Source organism: Balaenoptera physalus (genome assembly GCF_965194825.1).
Source record: "Balaenoptera physalus genome assembly, chromosome: 14".
Lineage (NCBI taxonomy): Eukaryota > Metazoa > Chordata > Mammalia > Artiodactyla > Balaenopteridae > Balaenoptera > Balaenoptera physalus.
This window is the reverse complement of record NC_138893.1, coordinates 29,052,764-29,078,211: the sequence shown is the minus strand read 5'-3', so window position 1 is coordinate 29,078,211 and position 25,448 is coordinate 29,052,764. Positions and strand designations below refer to the sequence as shown.

Sequence of the window (25,448 nt, the reverse complement as noted above, 5' to 3'; positions counted from 1 at the left end):
CTGCAGATCCTGAGCAAGGTGGCGATGAAGTGGGAGGGCAGGGAGGGCGAAAGCGAGGCGCTTCACTTATCCTTTCCCACGGCGGAGTAAGCTGGCCCTCCACCGCTGCGCGATGTTTTCTAAGTTCCCTCCTCGCCCTTGTTCACCTGCTCCCCTTCTGCACAGGGATCTTTTGAGAAATCTCTCTTGTGTGGTAAAGAAGCAAGAGACATTTATTTGAAGTACAGCAATTCCATTGGTTTCATTTCAGTTGTTTTCTTCTATAAAATTAAAATAAATTTAATATTTAACATATGCATGACTATATTGTATCTCTGGAAGGATGGACGAGAAACTGACGGCATTGTCACTTCCGTGGCTTTCAGTGTATGCCCATTTGGACCTTATACATTTTGACAGTGTATTACCTATTCAGAACAGTTTTTAGAAATACTTTTTACTAAAAGCATCTTTTTAAACTTTTTGCCAGTATATAGTGCCTAGCTGAATGTCTCGGGTGGTCACCCAGGATTAATAGCAGCTCTTTCTGGGGGCAGTCTGGGGTGATCCTTCTTTTCCAATTTGCATCTTTGAATTTTCTGCCATGTTTGAATTCCTTAGAATGAGCAGATAGCGTTTTTATCAAAAAAAAAAAAGAAAAAAAAAGTAGATACTGGGAACAAATTTGCTAAGACGGTAAGTATGCTTAATTCCCTTTTTAAAAAACGTTTAATATTGTGACTGTAAAAGCAGACAGTGAGGAAGGGAAGCAGTGATTGTTTATTGCCTTGTCTGGTCTTACTGCTCTCTTTAGGGGCGGTTACTGGGCAAAAGTTGGGTTTAGACGACTTCTTGGGGTGCTCATGAGCTACCTCTGCAGCATCTGAAAATCGGAATTTTCATTAATACATCGACATTGGATGGGTTTCTAGATTTATATTTAAAGGAATGCTCATTTTGTGTTTGACACTCTAGGTCAGAATAGCAATATTGGAAAATTAAAAACACTTTCTGGGGCTCTTGATATAATGGTGAGAACTAAGCACGCATTCCAGCTCATCAGAAAGGAGCTTGTAGAGGAATTTGACCAGGTAAATGGGAAAAAGATTTATCATTGTTTTTTATGTGTCTTAAACTAAATGCTACATGACTGTGTATAGTGGGCATATGGGATGCGTGTATGTGTATATATGTGTCTGTATATGCATTGTGTGTGTACAGATACATACATAAATACATATGCTCTGCATAAAAACATGTTAACAGTGATTTATTACATTTTCTTGGTGGAATTATTAAACTCTAATTTACAAGTGTATCTTTTATATTTTAAAATTATTTCTTGTGGGCTTCCCTGGTGGCGCAGTGGTTAAGAATCCGCCTGCAAATGCAGGGGACACGGGTTCGAGCCCTGGCCCGGGAAGATCCCACATGCCGCGGAGCAACTAAGCCCGTGCGCCACAACTACTGAGGCCTGTGCGCCACAACTACTGAGGCCTGTGTGCCTAGAGCCTGTGTTCCACAACAAGAGAGGCCACCACAATGAGAAGCCCGCACACCGCAATGAAGAGTAGCCCCCACTCGCTGCAACTAGAGAAAGCCCGCGCACAGCAATGAAGACCCAACACAGCCAAAAATAAAATAAATTTATTAAAAAAAAATTATTTCTTTAAATAACCACATAGACCTTGGTTAATAATAAGGCCCTGGGAGTATAAAGTCTGTTAAGTTTTGCTTTTGTTTTTTTGTTTGTTTGTTTTTTTAAGAGAAAGGTCTGTGCCTTCTTTTATAATTTCCACTAAACTGTCTGCAGTTGAACGGTGATTGGGCTTAAGCAGGCTCCTTGGGAAGGCCTTCCCGGTTTGCCAGGCGTTCCCGCATTCATGCTGCCTTCTCCTGAAAGCTTGCCTGAGTCCCGGTGGCCTCCAGCCTATTTCCAAACTCTGGTTCTCAAACCATACAGTACCCATTTCCATCTTGCTCCTTGAGCGTCTGACGTTGGAAAGTCAGGAGGTTTTTGTTCAGGATTAGTTTCTTCTACGTAAGTGCCTTTTAGGTCTGAGACATTTTTTTAACGTGGTTTAGTCTATCAAAATGTTCTCAGGGGAGGGAGGAGGAGGAGGAGGCCGTGATGAGGCTGCCAGCAGGCTGGCCCTGAGGGAAAAATCATCTCAGGTTTGCTCTGTTTTGCTTTTGGTTTAAAAGTTTACTGGATTATTGAAATGGCGGTTCCATTACTTTAGTATGAAACTGTGAGGTAGCTTAGGTGAAATAACTTTTTGTTGCTTCTAGCCTAAGAGTGAAGAGACCCCTCCAGCTGCTGATTCTTCTCCTAGTCTCAATCGAGAAGAAGTGATAAAACTCCTGGGTATATTTGAATCTCGCTTGTCATTCCTTCTTCTTCAGTCCATCAAACTGCTGTCTTCAACTAAAAAGAAAACAAGGTAAATTTTGTGGAAATTTCTTTCCGAGCACCTTACCTATATACTTTTTATTACTGATACTGTAAAAGGATGGGCCCCATTCTTTGCTGTGTTTTTTAAGTGGTGCTCTTTTGTGATTTGTTAAATTGAGTGAGAATCATCTCCATGTGGCCTACTACGTGTTGAGATTATAGAAACAAAGAAATCTTGCTGCCTAACGATAAATACCCTATAGGTTGTAATATTTTCCCTGAGAGAGATGAATGACCTGGAATGAAGACCTTGACTGTTTCTTGTAACGCTTCTGAGCATTGTGTTTAATGGGAAGTCAGAACTATAGTTTAGATACTCAGGGCCAAGCGCATCATAAAAGGTAGGTGACAGAACCTCAAAGTCTCTCTAAAGCCCAGGAAACTAGTGAAGAGAAGAGTGAGCATCTCGGCAAATACACCTATAACATCTTATACAATTATGTTGTTTTCCAGAGTTATTAGGTTGGGATTAGTAATTTAATTTGAAATTCTGGTAGTAAATACTAGATCAGGAAAATAATATAAACAATATGCCTTTTTTTTTTTTTTTTAGTATAAGTATAATCCAGCCATATTACAAAATTTGAAAAATAGAAAAAGGAAAATCATTTATCTTAATATATTCATTCTTGTCAGTTATCCTGTGCATATTTTACCAATTTATAAAATTGGGATACAGATAATTTTTGTCTCTTTTTATGTTTTATTTATATATAGTAAAATTCATCCTTTGTGGTGTACAGTTCTTCAAGCTTTGACAAATGCATAGATATGTATGTCTACTGCCAAAATCACGGTACAGAGCAGTTCCATCAATCCAAAAATTCCTTCTTGCTGCCTCTTTATAGTTAATTCCTCTCCTGATTTCAGTTCCTTAGTATCTCAGGGAGAAAGCATTCTGTCTCCTGCTATGAAGTGTGACGTCAGCTGCAGGTTTTTGTAGATCAAGTTGAGGATGTTCCCTTCTATTCCTAGTCTGCTGAGAGTTTCTGTCATGAATGAATGTTAAATTTTTGTCAGATGCTTGTGCTTTATACGTTGAAACGACTGTATCATTTTCCATCTGTAATCTGTTAATATAGTGGATTACATTGATTTTTTTTTTTTTTTTTAATGTTAAACCAGCTTTGGAATCCCTGGGATAAACTAGTGCTTTGTTGTGGTGTATTGTTTGTTTATGTATTGTTGGATTCCGTTTGCTAATATTGTGCTGAGAATTTTTGTGTCTGTTTATAAGGGGTATTGGTCTATACTTCTCTTGTAATGGTTTTATCTGGTTTTGGTATTCAAGCAATGCTGGCCTCATAAAATCAATTGGCAAGTGTTCCCTCTCCTGTTTTTTGAAACAGATTGGAATTTATTGGTGAAACCATTTTAACATAGAGTTGGCTTTATGAAAAGTTTTAACAATTAGTTTAATTTCATTTCATAGATATAATATTATTCAAGTTATCTTTTTTTCTTCTTGAGTTTCATCTGTTGTCAAATACATAGGTTCACAGTATTCCGTTGTTAGCCTTTTAATATCTAAAGGAGTTTTTAGTGATAGCCCTTCTCTCATTCCTGATATTAGTTTTATCTTCTCTTTTTTTTTTTGGTCTGGTTAGAAGTTTATCCATTTTATTGATCTTTTCAAAGAACTAGCTTTTGGTTTGGTTTCTCTTCCTCCATTGTTTTTGATTTTCAGTGTCATCGATTTCTACACTTATCTATATTTCCTTGCTTTTGTTTATTTTGGGTTTAATCTGCTCTTTTTCTGTATTTATTTATTTATTCATTCATTCATTCATTTATGGCTGTGTTGGGTCTTTGTTGCTGCGGGCGGGCTTTCTCTAGTTGTGGCGAGTGGGGGCTACTCTTCGTTGCGGTGCATGGGCTTCTCATGCGGTGGCTTCTCTTGTTGCGGAGCACGGGCTCTAGGTGCATGGGCTCAGTAGTTGTGGAGCACGGGCTTAGTTGCTCCACGGCATGTGGGATCTTCCTGGACCAGGGCTTGAACCCGTGTGGTCCACTCGCTGGTCCTTCAGTGCTTTGTAGCTGTTAGGGAGGGGAGGGGGAGTTGGCCAGGCTTCTCACTTGTTTTGGGTAAGCCTCAGTCTGGGGCCGACCCTGTGTCCCTGAGTGTCAGGGGTGTGGCCTTCCCCCTGCTCCCGCCCCTCCCCCAGGGCTGGTGTTTCTTCTCTTCCCTTGCCCCGTCTGCACTGACCTTCACCACCAGCGCTGCTCCCTCCCCACCCCCGCCCCACCTATTCAGGCTTCTGGTTCCTGTGGAGAAGGGTCCGGTGGGTTTGGGTTGCCTGGCCCGCCCTCTCCCACGCTGCAGCAGCTGTTCCCCTCGCCCAGGCCTGCACCACAGGAGCTCGGCCTGGGACTCTCACCAGGCTCTTACGGCAGCTCCTGCTGGGGCTCTTGCAAGCCCCCTCCCTCACCAGCCCTCTCTTGACTTCTACCAGCTCATTAACTGTTTTAGCTAAATTCTTCTTTCCGTGTCCAGCTGTGTCCGCCCCAGGTGAGGAAGAACTTTCCTGTCTCTCCCAGTGTTAGCCTCTCTGTCCTTAGTTTTCAGACTAGTTGGTGGCCCTGCAACCCCAGCTCTCTGATGGGTTCAAGCAAAGTCATGACCTTATAGGTTGTCCTGCTTTTATTGCTGTTTTTGTCGTAAAGGTGGGAATGATACTTTTTCCAGCTCTCTACATCCTAAGCAGAAACTCCCTCTCCTAATTGTTTTTGAGTAATTCTCTCTGGTCTAAGAAGAGCATTCGTTTTGAGAGGAGCACTGCATATTGGGTGCACTGCCGTCTCAGCCCCATTGTTAACCCTGGGCGGCTGCTCTGCTCCGGGTCCTGTTACCGGTGCACAGCAAGGGTAGCCGACACACCCATCTTCTGAAGAACCAAAAGGCAAAGGAGGTGTGCGTGTAGTGACGCACAGTTGGAAAAACTCATGGTTTTTCCTGTTTAACAGCAGTGGGTAAATTTTGAGAAATTTTTTACTGGTTTCCACAAAGTGGCAGTATAAATATATATGAGATGTGAGAAACATAGTGATTCATTGGTTTTCACAAATCCATGGTTTAAGTAATTGGCTAACACGTAACAGTTCAGTCTTATAGTATCCTTTATACTCATTAACAGTCATATGTATATGACCTAAGTCATTTTTATTTTAGTGGAGGGTCCTCTAACCTTCTGTTTATTCAAGTTATTACTATTCTAGTTAAAAAGTTTTAACCTAAACTTTTTACACGTGATGCATAAAGTCCTATTTAGCTAATCTGTGTTAGTTTCTTAAGGTTTATTAAATAAAAGACACTTAAATGTGCTGCATGTGTTAATACGGTTAGTATGTTGACAGGTTGCACAACATAAGAGACGTATTGACTAGTAAGTCAATGACTGTTTCTCTCATGTTTCACTGATACACACATGAACATCTATAATTTTATTGTGGAGAGGAGAACATCCTGTGCTGCAAGCCCAGTTATTTCACCAGGAATTAATGAACATTCCTTTTTGGAGTAAAGGGAAATCAAAATTAGCCTTTAAAAGAAAGGAAATAGTCATATGTTTTTATTTTGACTGTTTCTTCCCTTCCCTCCCACCAAAAAAAAAAAAGAATAGAATAAACTGAGCTTGGTAATTTAATTCTTAGAATCCTAAAGAATTGGAAAGAAATCTAAGAAAATTAAGATGCATTTAATTTAAAACAATTTTTGTTTTCCTTCTGAGATTGTGTAGGCACTTACGACGGCTGTGTCAGCACTGTCCTGCCAGAAATACTACTTTTGTCTGTTGGGTTGTGTTTTTTCTTTTTGGATCAAGAATTTATTTGCTCTTGTACTGCATTTTAGTATTCACTGCTTTAGCCTCTTGACTTTTTGCTGGCTTTGGGGTTTAATATAATGAAAAAGTATAAAAAATAGAAGTAGTCTCTGAGGGTTTGGATGCCCTCTGCCATAGTTAGAGAACAGACCCTTTAGATTTGTGGGTTTTCCTGGCCAGGTATGTCCATCTAATATTTGGTTAAGAATAGTATAAAGGAAAATAAAAGAATGTAGGTTACCTTCTTTTGGAAAAAAGGTAACCCTATGAAATGATAGGACGCCTCAGAATACAGAGTTCATGGTTTCATTCACTTTGTGTGTGTGTGTGTGTGTGTGTGTGTGTGTGTGTGTGTGTGTGTGAAGATACCATAATGTTTATTTCTGCAGGAAAAATAAACATGAACAAAAACAAATCAATTATAAAATTGAAAAGGACAATACCATTGTAAATCCTAAATAACACAGCTAGAACTATACTTCATGTCAATTTTTAGTAAGCATGGTCAATTTTAAAATGGTCAAATACTGGCAATTTCATACGGTTCAATAAAATTTGAAGTACATTATAGAGAGCTTAATGGCATAGGATAAATTCTTTTCTTTTACTTCAGGTTGGCTTTTTCACCTTCCCAGTTTCTAGACTGAACGATATGGCTGTTGACAATACCTAAGTTTTTGCAGTATAGAGAGAGAAAGAGAGAAAAAAAGATACAGAGAAATGGAAGCACAGTGAGACTAAATGATAGAGAAGAGAGACTGAATTTCTCCTTGGCCTGAACCTGGTTCCTAGAGAAGCGACTTTGAGCAGCTCCTGCTCTTGGACCAGTCAGCACAGCTAGTGCGGGGTGAGGGCAGAGCCCCTGCGGAACGGGGCTCTAAGGTTTCACCCCTGCAGGTCAGAACGGAGTGGCGACCAGGACGGTGATCACTGACAGGTGGACACACAGCCCCATAATCGTCCTCCAAGGATGTGAGTCTTGGAGCTGCTGTTCCACTGCTCTGTTAGGGCTCTGTATGAGCCCTGAGATAAAGAAGTAATACTGAAAATATTTCACATCAGGTAGCAATCAATCAGAAATCAGACCCAGGTTGTGAACAGCTGGCTGAGCCATCCCAGTGCATTCCCCTGAAGAGAGCGTGAGGTCCTCTCATAAACAGGAATATCACTGTTCCCAGAGTTAGTTATTTTGTGGACCTGGGCAGGTTTCATTAACTGTTGATGAGAGTTGCTTAAGGAAGGGAATAATTTGTAGAAATTGGAAGATAAAGATTTAACGTTCAGAATTATGATCAGAACAAATCAAAGGGTTCTATACTTACGATCTCAGAAGCCCATCAGTTATGCTCAGGCATCCCGCTGAAACGACGGTGTGATGTCCTTGTCCACAGAGACCAATTCATATTTCAGCCGGTGTTTCTAATTGCTAAGTGCTACTGCCTTGATTACTGTCAGATAGGAGTTTAAATGTCTTATAAGGTTATCAGAGGTTTGTGAATGTTAACCTTCCCCCCACAAAAAAACCCAAAACATATCCATCTTAGGCCTGAACTGCAGAGAGTGAATACGTTTTGAACAGTCAGTCATTTTTACTGTGCTGCGGGGTGGTGTTGGGTGGGCGTGGGGCGGAGAGAGGAGGAGATGTGCCTGGTAAAAGTCGGAGCGAGCGGGAAGGAGAAATGGGTCTGTAAGAGGGGAGCGTGAGGGGGCTCTCACTGGCTGCCAGCCCGGGCCTGTGGTCGGCCGGCCGCAGTGCGGAGGAGGTGGGTCCTGTCGAAGAGCAGTAGTGGAGCTGTGAGAGAAGGGGGGCTCCTGACAGCCTGAGCCTTGATTTGGGGCAGAAGGGAGGGTCCAGGCTGCTGGTTTGCTCTCTGGCAGGCCTGACCAACAGGCACTCGGGCAACGGTGGAAGATTTGCATATTGGAGAGTGGAAAGAACGTAGCATTTGAAGTCAGAAAACATTTTGACCTTGAACCAAATTATTTAACCCTTCTGGGCTCAGTTTTCACATCATTTAGTTTTTCATTACAAAATACGAATACCAGTCCTTGCTCTCCCGTGGTGACAGGGTCACGGGCAGATCTCGTGTGCATGTGCGCACTCTCAGCTGTTCTCTGTATGTGTGGCCAGGGCTCTGCATTTATTATATCCGGACTCAAAAAATAAAAAGGATGCTAGAAATGAACTGCCGTGTGATTACTAGTCTTTTTCAGTAACATAAATATAATCCATCGATCTACCCTACCGGGGAGATATTTTCAAAATAAACTGCAAACTTAAGAAATTTTTGTTAAGACAGTTGTGAAATGGAAATTCCCTCTAGAACTCTCCAGCCAAGGGGCACTTTTCACACAGAAGCTGCGCGGCATTTCAGCTAGATGCGGGGCAGCGCGTCCGTCTCCGGCAGTGCTCGCTCCAGGGGAGCAGTCCCGCAGTCGCTCTAGGTGTGTGCCCGGAAGCTGTACCGCGTGGCTTCTCGCCGTCGCCTGGCCCCACTGTGTTTTCTTCACAGCACGTGTCATCTCACAGTCTGTTCTCTTCACCGTCTCGACGTGTCTTCCCCCAGCTCTTCCCTCAGTAGAATGTGGATTCCATGAAGGCAGGGGCTCTGGGTCTGTTTTGTTCATGACCACGAGTAGTTCCTGGTACATAGTAGGCGGTTGAACATTTATAAAAAGAATAATCATTGGCTTTAATTGATGTTTTGAAATAAATGTTTAAAAACGGGCCCATAAGCAGTCGATGGAGTCGGCATTAATAGAACACCTGCTTCCACGTGAGAAGTGATGACAGGGCTGCCCGTGTTCAGTTTTTGGATTTCTTTTACAGCTCTTGGTGGGCATCACTCTTTGCTTCATCGCCCTCTCTCTTTTTTTAACCCAGTAGTAACCTTGAAGAAGATGTAGTCCTCAAAACCAACAAGCAGATTTACTCCCAGCTTCTAAGAGCTACTGCGAACAAAAACGCATCTCTCCTGGAAAGAATCGACATTCTCGTCCATTTGCTGGACCAGCTGGCTCGTGGCAGCGGCGGAGGCGGCGGTGCTCTTCAGTGACTCTGCCTGGGGCTGCACCCGCAGAGATGCTGTCAGTGCCTTCTGCACTCGGGGGCTAGTGTGTCCATTTGGTGCTTCGTTTCATTAAATACGAGGGAAATACCCACTTAAAACAGGCACGGCAGTGGAAACAGAGCTCTCATTTCCCATGGCAAACAGTCATGGTTGAGTTCTTTGGCTTCTTCATTGGAGGTGCCAACATCAGAATCAGACCTAGAGCTCCCACATTCGTTTCTTTGAGAAGCACGTGGTACCTCAGTATTAATAGACTTGCTGTGAGGCAGTTAACACTTTTAAATATTTTTGAAGTATGTTAAGCTACATGGGTTTAAGAGATAATTATCTTGGATAAATGTTACTTTGGTCAAGGGAACTTTTATCCAAATGATTCTAGTGGTTCAGGTCAGTTAAACTTCCTGTACGTCCACAGTGTTCCCTTCTCAAGTGCACAGAAAAAGCCTGCCCTTTTTAAGCTTCAGTACAGGATTTTTCGAAGACTGGCCATTGTGCAGTTCTGTCTTTAGTGCATGTTCTGAACGGATCTGCTTTTCTCTGACTTTGTATGACAGTTGATCAAGAATTGGTACTCACCCCCCCCTTTTTTTTTTCATTTTAAACTTGAAACTGTGAATAAGGTAAGAAAACTATTTTGAATAAATAAATTATTTATTTAAAATGTCTTTGTAGTTTTCCATTTCACATTCTTCACATTGAGTTCTGATGTGAACTGGTTTAATTAATTTTACAAAGTGAAGATTAAAACATTAAAAATAAAATTCTGCCATCCACTAAATTCTCACTAGGATATTATACTTACTACTTGCTGCTACATGGCTCTTGTCCAGTTGCTTAAGACATACTCTATTTTTCCAGTGCCTACAGCATGCAAGGCTGTACTTGTCATAGTTAATTAATCTCATTTTCAAGAAAGATGATAACGTCATCTACAGATCCAGCATACTCTTTCCTGCTGGGTTGATGGTTTGGATTTACGTGCATGATGCCTCTGTAGGCAAGAGCCTGCCCCGCCACCAAGTCCACTGGCCTGGCCTAGCGTGGGAAGATGTGCTGCTGCCGACCCCCCTCGGGGCCACGTGCAGATGATTTTCACTGTGCAGCCCCCCTCCACTCACTAGCCACACACTTCTGAAGAAATCTGAACTAGACTAGAAAATTGTCTGGAATAAACTTGTTTTAAGCTGAATTTTTACAGACTCCTTTTTCATACACTGAGATTTTCAGATGTTTTCACTGGTGAGTTGACAGTTCTCATAGCCTGGCAGAATTATCACTTGCCATTTGTCCACTTCCTTGTAATTATGCAGTTTGCATTGTCCTCGGGACAGATTTGCATCAACTAATCATTGAAGCATTGAAAGTTTTGCCTAAATTGTAAAGCAGTTGTACAATATCAACGATGTCTCATATCAGGACAGCTGTCATTCTGTTTCCCCTTGTGGCAAGCACACACACAGAATAAAACTCTTGTTAGTTAAACCGGGACATGTCCATTGATTATACCTAATTTTGGGGTTCATGAATTCCAAAGGATATTCTGCTTAGGCAGAAAGAAGCGGGAGTTCACGATATTAGAGTTGCTCATCTTACCTCTCTCCTTAGCCAACAGCCTTTCAGTCAAGAGGAAGATGTGCTTTTAAGCAAGAAGAGATCAATTCCAGCTCTCTTCATTTGTCAGAGCAATAACATGAAAGTTCCTACAGGGGAAGAAAAGGTCCTTTTAAAATGTTTTTGTCATTTGCTGATTTTAATTTAAATTAAAGCTTTTTAAAGTGCCTGTGTTTTAGCTGTGTCTTTAGAAGTATGGGGTATTTGTGGCCTGATCGTTGAGAGTTCTTTTTCAGTTTAACTTCAGTGCCCAAATTTTGTCCTTATTACATATGACTTTGGGGGGTTTGTTTACGTTAAGAACAGGTAATGGTGGCCATATTATGTATTACGTAAAAGTTAAAGGAGCATGATGCCTGAGATAACTGATGATACAGGAAGAATGAAGTTATCCAATTAGCTTCAAGAGTCTCATTTTGGTAGTCCAACCCTCGGAACATAAATAAGCTGCCATATAAAGTGTTTCCTGCCTTGAAGAGGGAGGAGCACATTATAGGAGTTACAGCGAGCTGGAAAGCTGTTCTGTTGAGGGCCATTTGGGATGCAGGTGTGTATATTCAAACAGAAGAGCACCACGGGAATGGAGACAGAGTGCAAGGGCACTAGGCTGGGGTGAGGAGAAGGAGGGCCAAGACCAACAGTGGCGGTCGACGTTTGGCCAGACACAACTAGGGAACTTTAGCTGCTTTACCTAGAAACGTGCACAGCAGTATCTGTCCTGCCACTGACCAGAGTTGTGAAGAGCAAGAGAGAAATACACATGAGAACCTTTTGTACACTGTCAAGTATTAGAAAAAGATAAATTGTTAGGACAGGGATTTTGGAGTGTAGTTAATTCAAATTCTGTGATCTTTTCCATTGAATCCCCGAGTTTTCAGTGCAGTAAAATCATTTCCATGCCCTTGGGGTTCAGGGGGCGAGTGGCATCTCCCGTAATTGGACCCATGGTTATGGCTGCCTTCCTGTCTCCCGGTGAAATTGGGGCCGAGGTGGGTGGAGGGACAGACGGTGGGTGTTGGGAACGTGGCTACAGAGCCCTAGACAGAGTGGAAGGCAGACAGCGATTCCTCAGGATGCTTTTTCTAACCTTTCCTAAAATTTTTGTAAAATTATTTGTTGAGAAATTTGATTTTTCAATCAAGTAATTTAAAAGCTCAAGTAATGCTTTTCCCATTGGGTTTTAAGGAGGCATGTTTGCTTCAGTTACTAAACATCTGGTTTGTTTTCTTTGTAAAAGAAATCGGACTTTTTCTCTTAGAAATCCTCTGGCTCTCCATTTGCCTATTTTTCTCATTACGAGTTCAGGATGCAGGAATCGACGTCACAGACGTCAAGCCACTGCTCTGAGCTAGACTGCTTGGGAAATAAGCCATTTGAAGGGAGCCAGGAATCTGTTGTTTGTCCCTGCTGTTGACAACTTTCCAGCACATGCTGCCTTTGCAGAAGGCGAGCGGTGAGTGCAGGAGTAGTCAGCTGCGTCTACATTGACAGAATGGCTTTGTGGCTCTATTCCTGGAAAAACCTTAATAGTCTTCATCGGATAAGGGTCAAGGACTTGATTTCTGTTCACATCGATGCAAACACTTGCAAACCAAAGTTAAGACTGGCTTTTCTGGAAGTCATTGATTTTTAGGTTAATTTATAGCAATGAGGTAAGCAAATCTGTGGCTTTGCACCAAAGTTTTTGGGCTTGAAGTTCTTAGTAATTTTCTGTATGATGGGATGATCTGCCGTGGCCGTATATATAGGTCTGCAGTAATTGAAAACAGCTTTTAACTAAGAACTTGGTCATCTGACAAATTTCAGTCAAGGATGACAGAAGCAACACCAGGCTGGAAAGCCTTCTATTACCAGGGACCCTTTGAAGAAGTAAAAGAACTGCTTGCTTCGGTCATAAAAGGCATTGTCCAGGGACTTGGGATGCCAGGAAATCCTTCTGAAATCAATCTGGGGTAGCTTCTTCCCCGGGCATCTTCTGTCTGGGCCTGGTCCTGGTCACTGTCAATATCTCTGGTGTTGATTTTCTGAGAGCCAAACAAGTTGTAATGTGTTCTACTACCATTAAGTCACAGGAAACGACAGAGACAGCTTTCAGTGTGGGCCCCAGCCATCCGTGCTGTTCTGCCATGATTCCAGGAGAAAGCAGGACTTGCAGCATCCATCCGAGTGGCCTCTGCTCAAAGCAACGACTCCCCAGGCCTTGAATCACCTCTAGATTTAAGCCCAGGAGTCGATTTCTCTCTCATGTCTTCGCTGCCGCTCCCAGCCCACTGGTGCACATCAACAGCAAAAACAAAACAACAAAACCACGCCGTCTTCTTCACATCAACGTCTTATTTTTCTTCTCCTTCCTTTATAGTCTAAAGATTTTTCTGTCACGTTAGGGGCCCATGGACTGTCCTGAATCATTTTCCTATCCTAATTAATATATCCTCTCTTTTTAAAGAAAAAAATCATGATGCTTATTATTGGATTCTTCTTTATTCCAGGGTTTTAGAATCATCTAGTTCCACCACCAGCCCCGTTTTTGCAAATGAGGAAACTGGGATAGAGTTGGAGCAATTCCCCCCAATTCAGACAGCCTAGGTTGAAGCAGGGATACAGCCTGGCACTCCCAAATTTTACCCAGGTGACTTTACCCACGGTCCTATGAATATTTTGTAATTTTGCTTCGTTTCATTTTAAGATCCAAATGCTAATTTCATGCTCTGAAACAGCATAGGATTATTTTAAGCGGTCCTTATTTGTTCCTTGCCCTGAATATTTGGTATATTGTCGGCGTGCAATAGAATAAATCCACTGAGTTAGATACTTTTGAGTTCACAACTCACAAAGCATCACAAGCAGTTACGTTCCTCAGCAACCAAATATTCAATCTATTTGGAAAGGTTTACCACTGAGAAGAGCGTGACACGTCCGGCTAAGGTGCGATTCACTCTAACCGGGATGATTTTTGAATTTAGAGTGTTCACAGCAAGTTAAATTTAAGATGTTTTTTAAAGCTCCAAGAATGAAATACAGCTGTAATTATAGAAACCCCCATGATGACCTAATTCTGTAATTGAGATTCTTTGAGTGTTCCCAATATAAATTCTGGACTTCTTAAGGCACAGAAAGATGTGCTTCCAACTCCGAAAGATCCGAACCATCAAAGTCCACTCTGAGGCCATTTCTTTATGTCACTGAACTGAAATAATCCTTCCTCTGTGTGATGTGAAGGAAAAGGACAACCAGATTCACGCACAGGTCTCTTATGGCAATAGTTGTGTGCAGAGTTCTTTCAGTTTGGCTCTGGCCTCAACTCTTTTTGAGCAATTTAAAGAAATGTTCTATTACTAGGATTCAGGTCAAGGGAGGGCCCACGACTTATTTCTGGGTGGCCAGAGGAAGGAAAAGCAGCAAGCACAAAACTGTGTGTGTGATTAGACTGTGCGCATCTGGTTTGCACACGTGGCCAGCCTCCGCCCTGGGCACGGAGGCCGGGAAGGCCCCCGGCCGCCTTCTCTGTGTCACCGCAGGCCCCACCTCAGCTTCCGTCTCCCGGCCAAACACTGCTCCTCCCTGCTCAGAAACTGCCACTGATTCTGCTCAGTGAAGTCCCCCCGACCCTGGCGTTCCATTTGCCCAGGCTGACGGGTCTCTCCAACCCGGCCTCACCCGGGGTGAGGGCCCTGCCGCCCCTCCTAGGGCTCAGCTGTCTCGCAGCTGCGCCTCATGCCTGCTCAGCTCTGAGGCCTTCCTTCTGCTTCCTGAGTCTGTACCCCGGCCTCACCTCCCAAGACAGACTGAAGAAAAAGAAAAGCATCTGACCTACCATTACTGTGCCTTAAAACTTAGCAATAACCCTTTAATTGTATCACGTTTACCCAGGCAGCATTCACACTTTCAACTGTGGTCTCGTTCTTTATTAAATTTGAAATTAGCTTTTGATCGGAAGCTAAAAACTTTCTGTAAAACAAAAACTAAGAAGATGAAAGGCAGAATGAAATTACGTAAGGTGTCACGCCGGCATCTTGTACTTCCCATGTGACTGTGACATGCGACATTTACACAGAGCCAGAGAGAGATGGCCTGGAGCCTGCTGGCTGCCGGTCCCCATGCCTGTGCCCGTGAGGTCCGCTCTACTCCCCGCCTGCCCCTGGGCTTCCGTGAGGAGCCTCATGTAGCTAAATGAACCCCCTCGTCTAGTGGAATTGGCTTGGCAGGCTCTCCCTACCTTGTGATCAGAGAAACGTGACCAGAACCAAACTCCAGCTGCTTCTCACCGCACGGTACGTTATCGACGTCAGTGTACAGTTCTCAACTATACTGTCAGTTGTATGCTCTTTGTATAACATAGATAACCATACATAGAACTCTGACATATATGTCAACTGTATGTTTTATATATATAGTCATTTATAAAACTATGTATATAGTTATAGGGACTTCCCTGGCAGTCCAGTGGTTAAGACTCTGTGCTTCCACTGCAGGGGGCATGGGTTCAATCCCTGGTCAGGGAACTAAGATCCCGCATGCCATGTGGCACAGCCAAAAAAAAAAAAAAAAACCAAACAAAAATTATGTATCAATATATAGTTATATATATCAATGATATATGTCAGTTATATTTATCAATTTACTTAATCAGATCAATATATGTCAGTGAACACAGATCTGAGTTGTGATAAGTGGCTACATAGTGTCCACCATGTGGCCATAACTCTTGGGTCTAAGGACACTGACTCCCCCCCCACGTGGCAGGGTTTTTCTTCCATCTTTTTATCAAAATCTCAAACTATGTTTTGAGAAGACAAACCCTAAATGTTTTCTCTGAGGGAAACCAGAACATGCAAAGCTGCAACACTTAGAACAAAATGATGCAAAAATTTCATCTAGGCATTCTGCATCCTGGGAGGCGAAAATAAACCTAAATGCAGGACAGAATTGAGAAGTCTGTGATTGGGAGCTGGTGTTCTGAGGGCTGATGTCACACAGCCTGCGTCCTGACGGGTCTCAAAGCCCCAGAACCTGCCTGTCCCCCCCTTGAGCTCTGGAGGAAGACGGCGCGTCTGGAAGTCAGGTCTCCCTCGAGATGACAATGAGATCCTTCTTAGGATCATAGGAGAAGGGGATTTATTACTGAAGGGTCTTGTTCCCTACAATTCATTTTATTTTTAATTTATTTTTATTTGGTTTCATGCAGCTCAGGACGCCTGGACTCAGGGAGGTATTGCTGACCATTCGAATCGTTGGCTTTTCTCAGGGAGTTACTTCTCTCCTCTCCAGTGATTACCAAGCCTTTGAAGGGACTGGCTTCTCAAGGTTCAGAGTGTTTGAGTAACCAAATTGCTTATTCCAGGTAAATTGGATTTTGAGGAAATCAGTTGGATTTCAGAAGAAAACTAGCTGAGGGAGGCGTGTGATCTACAATAAAGAGAGAAGAAGGGAGAGGGGCTCCTGGCGAAGGTGTTTCCTGGTCTGTCTGTGCAGGACACTCTCCGCCTCGGAGCCGGGGGAAGGGTTTGGCGGGGAGCTTCTAGAATTTCCTTAAATACTAAGATGGCATGACCTACTTGTCATTGGGAGAACTGACATTTTTTTTTCCCCTAAAACACATATCATTTACAAAGTGGGTTTGCACATTCTCAGCACTGCACACACAACATTTTTGAAAAAAAGACATTCCCTTAGTTATTCCCACAGGAGATTTTTAAGCCTGACTCTGAAAGTGAACATATTTCAGGAGGCCCGGGGTTTGGGGGCAAAGCCACTGGCTCAAGTGTAGGTCTGTCTGTGATTTGCAACTGCATGTTACTGCCTGTGAAAGGGGAAAAAGAGTCCTCCCACTGTGTGTCCTTCTGATTTCCTTCTCTCTAGACTTCGCATTTCAGTCCCTTTTCATCCACAAGTAAACCCTTTACCCACCCTGGAGCAGCTTAGGAAGATTTATCCACGTTTTACACGCACAAGGCTCTGTGGTTTGGGCTCACGCTCCCTCCACTGAAGGAGGCATATTGAGGTTGCTAAGTGGCTGGGGCACGGTGAGGGCACTTTCACTGCTTCCCAGCGCTTCTCTGCCCAGGTGTGTGCTTGACGTCAAGATGATAATTGAGAGGCTTGACTTCAAGATTATGATCGCCATGGCTGGAGGCTTACTGATCGTTGCAAGCCTGCTGATATGCTGTGTCATCTGTCTTAGCTGCAGAGTGACTAGGGCACTGAAGTGAGCAACGAGGGTAAGAGTGGCTAACACCCCCCAAAGGGGATCCTGGGGTTCTGTGCTGAGCGGGGGTCATCCCTTGCCCTGTGGCCGCACCCCGGGTGACGTCAGGAACAGCAGGAGGGTCTGAGAAGACAGAGGCAGTGCGTGTAGAATCTTGGCTTTTCCCCCTTCTGGTTTCGGGCTGTGAGCTCATCAGTAGAATGTTCTCAGCCGGGTAGCTCTGTGCTGCTTTGCTGTCACTTGGCCTCATTGAGTTTACCCTCCGCCGGCTAATTCCACAGCACTGCAGACTGAAGACTGTGTGACTGAGTCTCTGCCTCTGCTCACCCAGAGGACGGGCCGAGCTGACCTCCTCTTGCCTGAGTTGGGGAGCCCTCAGGGTGTCCTCTCACTCATGGCCTTGGGGACGGTGAGGGGGGCCTACAGGACTGGGGAAGCTGAGCTGTGTGGAGCTCCTGGCTGACCTGACCATGGGGTGCAGGTCAGGATCATTAACTTGCAGCTTTTTCCAAAATGTTTTTCACTTTATCTGGAGCTGAGGAGCAATTTTCCAGGAGGTAAAATGAACGTTTCCAGTTTGGGGGAGTTAAACCTGCGAGGAGGACGGGACCCCAGGAGCCCAGTCTGGCGGCCTGCGTGCTGCCTGCCCTTCTCGCCTGCACCTCCTGCCTGGAGCTGGTGCACACCAGGCACTGATGGTCAGGCCCGTCAGCCCTGGCGCCACGTCCCTTCTCACTTATAAAATGTTTGGGGAGGAAAGGATTGGGTAAGGACTCGGGAGAGGGGCAGAGAGGTATAATCGAGGGCTGAAGTCACATGACACCATTGCCCAGCCAAGAACCTCTGACAATTGTAAGAAATGGATTTAAAGAAAAAAAAAAGAAACCTAATTTTTAAAATAAAATCTCTGAAGGAAAATATGACAGTCAATGACACTGACACAACAGGCAGGCGACTCGGTTTCGAAGAAGGCCATCCTGGGACTCCACTGTCAGGCTCCTGGTGACAGAGCCTCGGAGAGTGAAGCTGTGGACTCCCCCCCCTCCCAGCCAGTCCTGCCGAGTGAAGTACAGACCAGCTCTGCTGAGCTCAGCTGCCTCCTGACTTTGTCCCTTCACAGTGTTTGCAGCCCCTTGAGGGCAGGAGCCGTGCTGTCTCTGACCCCCAGGTTCCCAGCACATGGCCCAGACTCATTAGGTGTCAGGGGTCATGACCTGACGTCACCTTTGCACCAGATAAACCTCTCAGACACAGCAGTAAATCCTGAATAGCATTATTTTGCTTATTGGTAAGAATATGTTACACATTAGAATTTTTAGTAAAATGATTTCCTGCTAGTTTATTTTCTAAAAAACCATATACATCGCAATGTTTTTATTTTACCTTCCATATTCACAATTAACATAATTGCATCAACATTTAACATAATAGTTGGCATGGAGCCATTATTTTAACTCGTTAAGTGAGTTATTACACGTAACTAATGAGTTAAAGCATCTAAAACTTGGAACAGCGCCCGAGAACGCATCCCATAATTATGAGCTCAGCTATAAGGTCCAAAGGGAACACCTTCAACTCACTGCTGACCACCCTGGGCCCGAGGCCCAGCACTGGTTCGGCGCGCGGATTCCCGCACGATGCCTTACTCTCTTCCCAAAGGTCTTCCTGCACCGACACTCTGCGGCACCGGCTGGGGTGGGCGCACAAGAGCCCATGTAAAGAGCGAACGCAGAATATGGCGAACCCTCTACGGCACCTCTGTTCAATGTCTGCTCCCTGATCTGTCCTCTCGCACCTCGTGTTCTGTCCCTTCTGATCTTCAAGGACACAGGAAACTTGGGGCTGGGGGCTCTATCAGGGTCGTGTGGGACTCGTGCCTCATGCCGGCTCCACGGCCTCAAAGCTAACCCTTCCCAGGCTGGACCTGTGCCTGTCGAGCTGCTGTCCTGAGGCTGCCATTCACTCTCTTCCACCAGCCCGCAGACAACGAACCAGCGTAACTCTGGGCCTTAGGAGGAACTGTCAGCCTCTGGGAAAGGGTGAGCAGAAGCAGGTGTGGCCTCTCTGGGTTTAACTTTCCCGAGCTGAAAGTTACCGAGACTCTGCCTTCTGCCGTCCCAGTATCTGCAGGACCAGGGGTCCTTCCCCAGTCACTTTAAAACTCATGTTTGCCTCCTCAGCCCTCACGTTCTAAACTGCTAACAGGAGTCACCAGCCCAGCTGCCAAAGCCCAGGTTCCCCACTCACAGCGATGGCCAGGAAACCTGCACCCTCGATGCCTGGCTCACCTCCCTCCGATGGACTGAGTCGGCTGCAACCCTTCCAAATCCCAAACCGATCTCCATCTTTCCAAATCTGCCCCGCCTCTCCTTAAACCCTGGTCACCTCCTCTCCAAAAGGTCACTTCAGGCTGCCACGCGGATGAAAGACATTTAGCAACTCCTTGTCGCCTGTGCCCAGCCCCGCTCTCACCCTCCCTGAGCCTCCTCCCGCCCCTGCCCCCGTGGGGTGATGCGGCCCCTCTGCTGCAGCCCACGCACCCTTTCTCACCTTTGTCTCCCCGTCCGCCTCCAGCCGGGTTTCTCGTCTCCTCCACTGCTCAGCGCCTGTTTCGTACTTCTCCAGCTTCTAGACGCGACCAGGGACTGCACCCTGGCCAGGTGTGACGGTTTTCAAACGTGGTTGCAGATGGGAACCACCTGGAGGACTTCTAAAACGCCTGCTGCTTGGGCTTTGCCCTAGGAAACAATTAAGTAGAATGGGGGTGGGCGAAGCAGCTCCCTTTGCCGAAGCACGTCACGTGGTTCTCACGTGCAGCCAGGGTTCCTGATTCGTGGTCTAACCTATTTCACTTTGATATTACAGAGAAACACGTGTGTATAACGCAGTGCTCTCCAAATTATTTTACGCAGTCCTCCGGGACAAACGGCCTCCCTGTGCGACCAACGCCACGATCGGTTCTAGGACACGCCCGTCGCCCCACAAGTTCCCTCTGGCCCGCACCCTGCGTCCCCCTGGTCTGCGTCGGGCCGGCACTGCACCGCACACAAGCACTGCCCCCCATCGGCTAACCCAGTCCTTCTGTGGAGCTCCCGTCCCCACGAGGTCCCCGTTCCATTTCTGACCGTCTGCTGCTCATCCCAGCTGGGACCACAAGCTCAGACTAGCAGCGCTGCAGGTTTTCCCATTCTCTTCCTACGGGGTTCACCACCTTCCACTGAAAACACCCTGGTTTTCTGCTCCTGCCCGGATCGAGGGTGGCAGAGCTGCTGGTCCCAGCAGTGGGTACACAGGCATAAGCAACATCTCTAGGCCACGAGGCCACGCCCACTGGTCAGACCCAAAGAGCGGGCTTTCAAGAGTAAACGCTTCTCCATCTGCTGTCTGACTCAGGGCAAATTCCAGAGCCCTGAGATGGTTGTTTGTAACCACTGTGTCCAATGCTACCTTTGTTTTCTACTGGAGAGGATGGGCCTCCCCCTCCCGGCCCTCGGTCCTGCACGTATTCAGTGACACAGTGAGGCGCGCACGGGGAGCCCCGGGTCAGAGCAGATTCCCTTCTGCTTCCTGCGCCATCCACGCCTCTGCTCTCAGAAGGGCTCTGAGGCCATGGCAGTGGCTTCAATCCTTGAGAATAATGCAAAGAAAAGGAAAAAATTAAAAAGGAAAGGAAAACTATGTTCATTGCACTTAGTAACAAAGCAGACTCCCGTGGTTCAGCATTATTAAAAGGATTTTTATACACAACTTTATAATTTTCAGTTCTGCTCATAATCCTAAAGGTTTGTGCTTGCTACTCTGCCTTAGCCAAAAGTACAGAAACCACTGTTTCTATAGCAACTTAACCTTGCTCTGACCCCCAAGCATGTGATCAGGGGACCGGCTCACCCAGTCCGGGCATCATCGATCCCACAGGATAGTCTTTTATGGGACCGAGACAGGCTGGGACCTGGGCCCTGGGACCCTTTGCTGCAGTGCTTGCACCTGGACAAACGTCTCCTTGAGCAACAAAATACAAAGAAACTATCAGGGACTAAAAATAACTGCGTGCATGAGCAGTTGGGGCGAATTCTGGGCAACAAGATACAAAAAGACCCCAAAAACCCAACTGCAACTTCTGAAGAGCCGGGAGCAAAAACAGGGCACTGCGCATGGCCCCTGCACTCAGCACCACCAGAGTGGTGGGCAGACCGCCTAAGGCAGCCCTGCAGCCCGACCCCTGGACACACCCCTCCCCTCCCCCCATGTAAGGAACCAGACGCCCCCCGCCCCCCTCGAGCTAATGTCCATCTGACGCGAGGTGGTGTATGAACGTCACCGGTCCTGGTCTACGTGCTGAGTCCACAAACCCCTTCTAATTCATCCTGGTTCTGTCACTCACTAGCTGTCACTTAACTTCTTGAGTCTCCTTTTCTTCACCAGAGAAATGGGAATACTAGTGACATCCACTCCCGAGGGCTGTTAACTGGAATGGACATCGGAGAGGCAAAGCCCCTGCACGGGGCTGGAGTCGCTCAATAGAAAACGCCTTCCAGCGGGACCCGCCGCGTGCGGGTAGCACAGGGGTCTTTCCTACCACAAGCTCACGGGACTGACAGGCAGACACGGCTTTCATTCAACCCAGCTCAGAAACCAGGCCAAGGTTACAAAAATGGGAATAAAGTTCGGGGACGGATTCCCGAAACCCCCCTGCAGGCCCTGCATCTGCACAGGAGCCCCTCGAAGTAAATCAGCCTCCCCAGCCTCTGGGAAGCCCGGCTGCCTGACGTGGTTTTTCTGCCTCTGAGGGAAAGAAAGCCTCTCTGTATTCGAATTACAATTGTCCACAAAGCAGGAATTTCGAGGTCCTTCTGTAAGATGAATAAAACTCCTTCACACACAGCAGACTTTATTATTCATACCAGGTTTGTCAGTTCTCAGAACGTGGGCACCAAACACAGCTTGCACTGAAACCACAGACAGCAAATAACAAGGCACAGTCAGCATGAGTGGCCAGTGCACTTTATTTGGTCTCCTTCCTGCTGCCAGAGGAGCCGCGTGCGCCAGGCGGGGGTCCGAGCTGGACTCCACGAAGGGACGTCAGGCGCACGTGGGCCTGACGCGGCCCCGGGTCCCGGCCCAGCCTCGGTGTTGGCGGCGGTTCCCCCGGGCGCGGGGCAGGAGTGTGAGGTGGGGTGGTTTCCCGGGAGCCCCTGCCCGATGCCCGGCTCCCCCGGGACGCGGTAGCACCTGGCCCTGGGCCCACAGGGGCAGCTCCGCCTAGGGAGGGCGCCGGGGCCTCCGACTCAGCATCCGTGGGGCTGGAGCGCCGTCCTGATGCCCGCGGCCAGGGCTCGTGGCGTGGGGCTCTCTGCGGTGCAGCTCACGGGCAGGCCCTGCGCGGCCAGGGCGTGGGCTGTGGTGGGCCCAATGGCCACGAACTGCAGGGAGAAGACAGAGGGGCCTCAGTGCACCAGGAGGGCGCGATGGGAGCAGGGCCTGTTGCCTCCTGTCTGTTAGGACATCGCTCTTCCCTCATGTGAGAGCTTATACACGAGATGACACCTCCTAAAGTGAACCCAGCTCTACCGCCTGCAAAAAGCCTTCGTCTCTTTACAGCCTCACCATCAGCCTGAGCAGCTCTCGCTAGCCCTGCAGCCCGGGCGCGGGGCAGGAGAGGCCTGGAATCAATCAGCGCCTGCCACGGGCGGGGCCGGGCGGAGCACAGAACAAAGTCTGAAAGGGGCTCTGCGTGCCGCGTGGGGCGGTGGCGGGGCCCTAGGAAAGCAGAGCAGTCAGCACCAGGGCCCGGAGCCAGAGGGTCGGGTTCACATCGCAGCTCCACAGGACGGTGGCCTCAGCAAGTGACGCACACTCTCTGGGCCTCCGTTCCCTCCTCCGTGAAGCAGAAAGGTTAAGAGGTTTCCTCATCAGGCTGCTCTGAGGAGTAGATGAGCAATGCGTGTAACCACTCGCATGGCCCCGTGCCTGGCACAGACAAACGCCCAGTGACCGTCAGCGGCTGCTACCTGTAGGACCGTCGTTATGTTATCCCAGATTAGAAGCTCCAACGGCCTGGGCCTCGTCAGCAGGACGCCCCTCTCCAAACAAGCTTGTGTCTGATGGTCCCATCCAGAGCCTCACTTTGGGCTGAACAGGATTTTTCGTTGTGACTCTGGCCCTTGCTAGCTGTCATTACAAATCACTTGGCCTTTTTGATCCTCGGTTTCCTCATCTGTGAAAGGGGCACAATTACCCTGCCTCTCAGTTGCCAGAGCAGGGCTGAACTGAGAAGATCGACAGCTTCTGGCAGAGAGAATGTGCTCATCCCCACCCACCTCTGGACTAACACCTCGGACATGGACCCGCCTGGGAGTGGTCTGTGAAGGTGAGCCCCCGACAATGGCAGCCCCTGCCCAGCACCCCCTTCACCGCCCTCCCCAGCCAGGCTGGCGGTAGTGCGAACAAGATACCACCCTTGCACAACCTCAGGACGCTGTGGCCTCACACTCCTCCCCAGGGCGTGTGGGAATGAGAGGAAGAGGCTGCTGTCTCACAGAAGCTCGGGCTCCTGTGGCTCCCACGCTCCCCCCCATGAAGCAGCCAGCCCTCAAGAAACTCCCCGAGGAAAAACATGAAGCTGGACCCCCACCTCACATCATGTACAAAAATTAACTCCAAATGGATCAAAGGCCTAAATGGAAGAGCTAAAACCATAAAACTAGAAGAAAACATAGGAGTGAATCTTCATGACCTTGCATTAGGCAATGTTTTCTTAGATACATGATGAAAAGCACAAATAATAAAATAAAAACTAGATAAAGAAAACTTCTGTGCCTCAAAGAACACCGTGAAAAAAGTGAAAAGACAACTCACAGAATGGGAGAACGTTTTTGCAAATCACATATCTGATAAGGGACTTGTATCCAGAAAAAAGAACTCTTACAAGTGAACAAAAAGGCAACCTAGTTAAAAAGTGGCAAGGATGTGAACAGACATTTCTCTAAAGAAGATATAAAAATGGCCAACAGCACATGAAAAGATGCTCAACATCACCAGCCATTAGGGGAATCCAAACCAAAACCACAACAAGAAACTACTTCTGGTACATTCATAGAATGGACTGTTACCTGGCAATACAGAGGAATGAAGTACTGACACATGACGATATGGGTAAACCCTGAAACCATTATGCTAAGTGAAAGAAGCCAGTCTCGAAAGGCTATATACGGTATGATTCCATTTATATGAAAAGTCCAGAATAGGTAGATCCACAGAGACAGAGATTGGATTAGTGGTTGCTAGGGGGTTGGGGAGTGACTCTAATCGATATGCAGTTTCTTTCGTGGCTCTGAAATGTTCTGGACCGAGAGGGTGATGGTGGCACGCCTCTGTGAATTTACTAAAAACCACTGAATTGTACACTTTAAAAGGGTACATATGCAATTCATAAAAAGTGAGTTTTATCGTACATGAATTATATCTCAATAAAGCTATTTTTTAGGGAATTCCCTGGTGGTCCAGTGGTTAGAACTCTGCGCTCCCACTGCTGAGGGCCTGGGTTTGCTCCCTGGTTGGGGAACTAAAATCCCACAAAGCCGTGCAGCGTGGCCAAAAAAAAAAAAAAAGCTGTTTTTTTAAAAAAGAAACATTAAAAAAGAAAGAAAGGTGGTCTTTTCTCCATTTTATATTCTTGCCTCCTTTATCAAAGATAAGGTGACCATATGTTCGTGGGTTTATCTCTGGGCTTTCTATCCTGTTCTGTTGATCGATATTTCTGTTTTTGTGCCAGTACCATACTGTCTTGATTACTGTAGCTTGGGGGAAAACTGGACAGCTACATGTAAAAGAATGAAATTAGAACACTCCCTAACACCATACACAAATATAAACTCAAAATGGATTAAAGACCTAAATGTAAGGCCAGACGCTATAAAACTCTTAGAGGAAAACATAGGAAGAACACTCTATCCTATAAATCACAGCAATATCCTTTTTGACCCACCTCCTAGAGAAATGGAAATAAAAACAAAAATAAACAAATGGGACCTAATGAAACTTAAAAGCTTTTGCATAGCAAAGGAAACCATAAACAAGACAAAAAGACAACCTTCAGAATGGGAGAAAATATTTGCAAATGAAGCAACTGACAAAGGATTAATCTCCATAATTTACATGCAGCTTAATTATCACAAAAACAAACAACCCAATCCAAAAATGGTCAGAAGACCTAAATAGACATTTCTCCAAAGAAGAGATACAGATTGCCAACAAACACATGAAAGGATGCTGAACATCACTAATTATTAGAGAAATGCAAATCAAAA

General features: G+C 46.1%; 3 protein-coding genes across 18 annotated transcripts in view; 1 reads left to right on the top strand and 2 right to left on the bottom strand.

The window, feature by feature from the left end:
* The window catches only part of EDRF1 (erythroid differentiation regulatory factor 1), a 37,010-nt gene extending 27,019 nt beyond the window's left edge, over positions 1-9,991 (top strand). For 6 of the 11 annotated variants that reach the window (XM_082423172.1, XM_082423176.1, XM_082423174.1 and 3 more), the window contains 3 exons: positions 955-1,070; positions 2,272-2,423; positions 9,140-9,991. In XM_082423172.1, the coding sequence (XP_082279298.1) occupies positions 955-1,070; positions 2,272-2,423; positions 9,140-9,311 (440 nt within the window). In that variant the 3' untranslated portion in view covers positions 9,312-9,991. Of the gene's footprint in view, positions 1-954; positions 1,071-2,271; positions 2,424-8,579; positions 8,701-9,139 lie in introns of those variants that run through there. The other 5 variants (XM_082423173.1, XM_082423171.1, XR_014252986.1 and 2 more) reach the window with 4 other exon arrangements.
* On the bottom strand, positions 2,434-13,000 carry MMP21 (matrix metallopeptidase 21; the record flags this gene model as incomplete). Its single annotated transcript, XM_082424979.1, is given in 7 exon segments — positions 2,434-7,486; positions 7,578-7,703; positions 10,920-12,328; positions 12,331-12,384; positions 12,387-12,520; positions 12,766-12,847; positions 12,850-13,000. Coding segments are annotated over 5 exon segments (519 nt in total), but the record flags the coding sequence as incomplete, so codon positions are not given.
* Positions 13,001-22,127: 9,127 nt separating this feature from the next.
* UROS (uroporphyrinogen III synthase) overlaps positions 22,128-25,448 on the bottom strand; it is a 33,544-nt gene continuing 30,223 nt past the window's right edge. For all 6 annotated transcript variants that reach the window (XM_082423227.1, XM_082423230.1, XM_082423232.1 and 3 more), the window contains one exon: positions 22,128-22,562. In XM_082423227.1, coding sequence (XP_082279353.1) covers positions 22,428-22,562 — 135 coding nt within the window. In that variant the 3' untranslated portion in view covers positions 22,128-22,427. The remainder of the gene's footprint in view (positions 22,563-25,448) is intronic.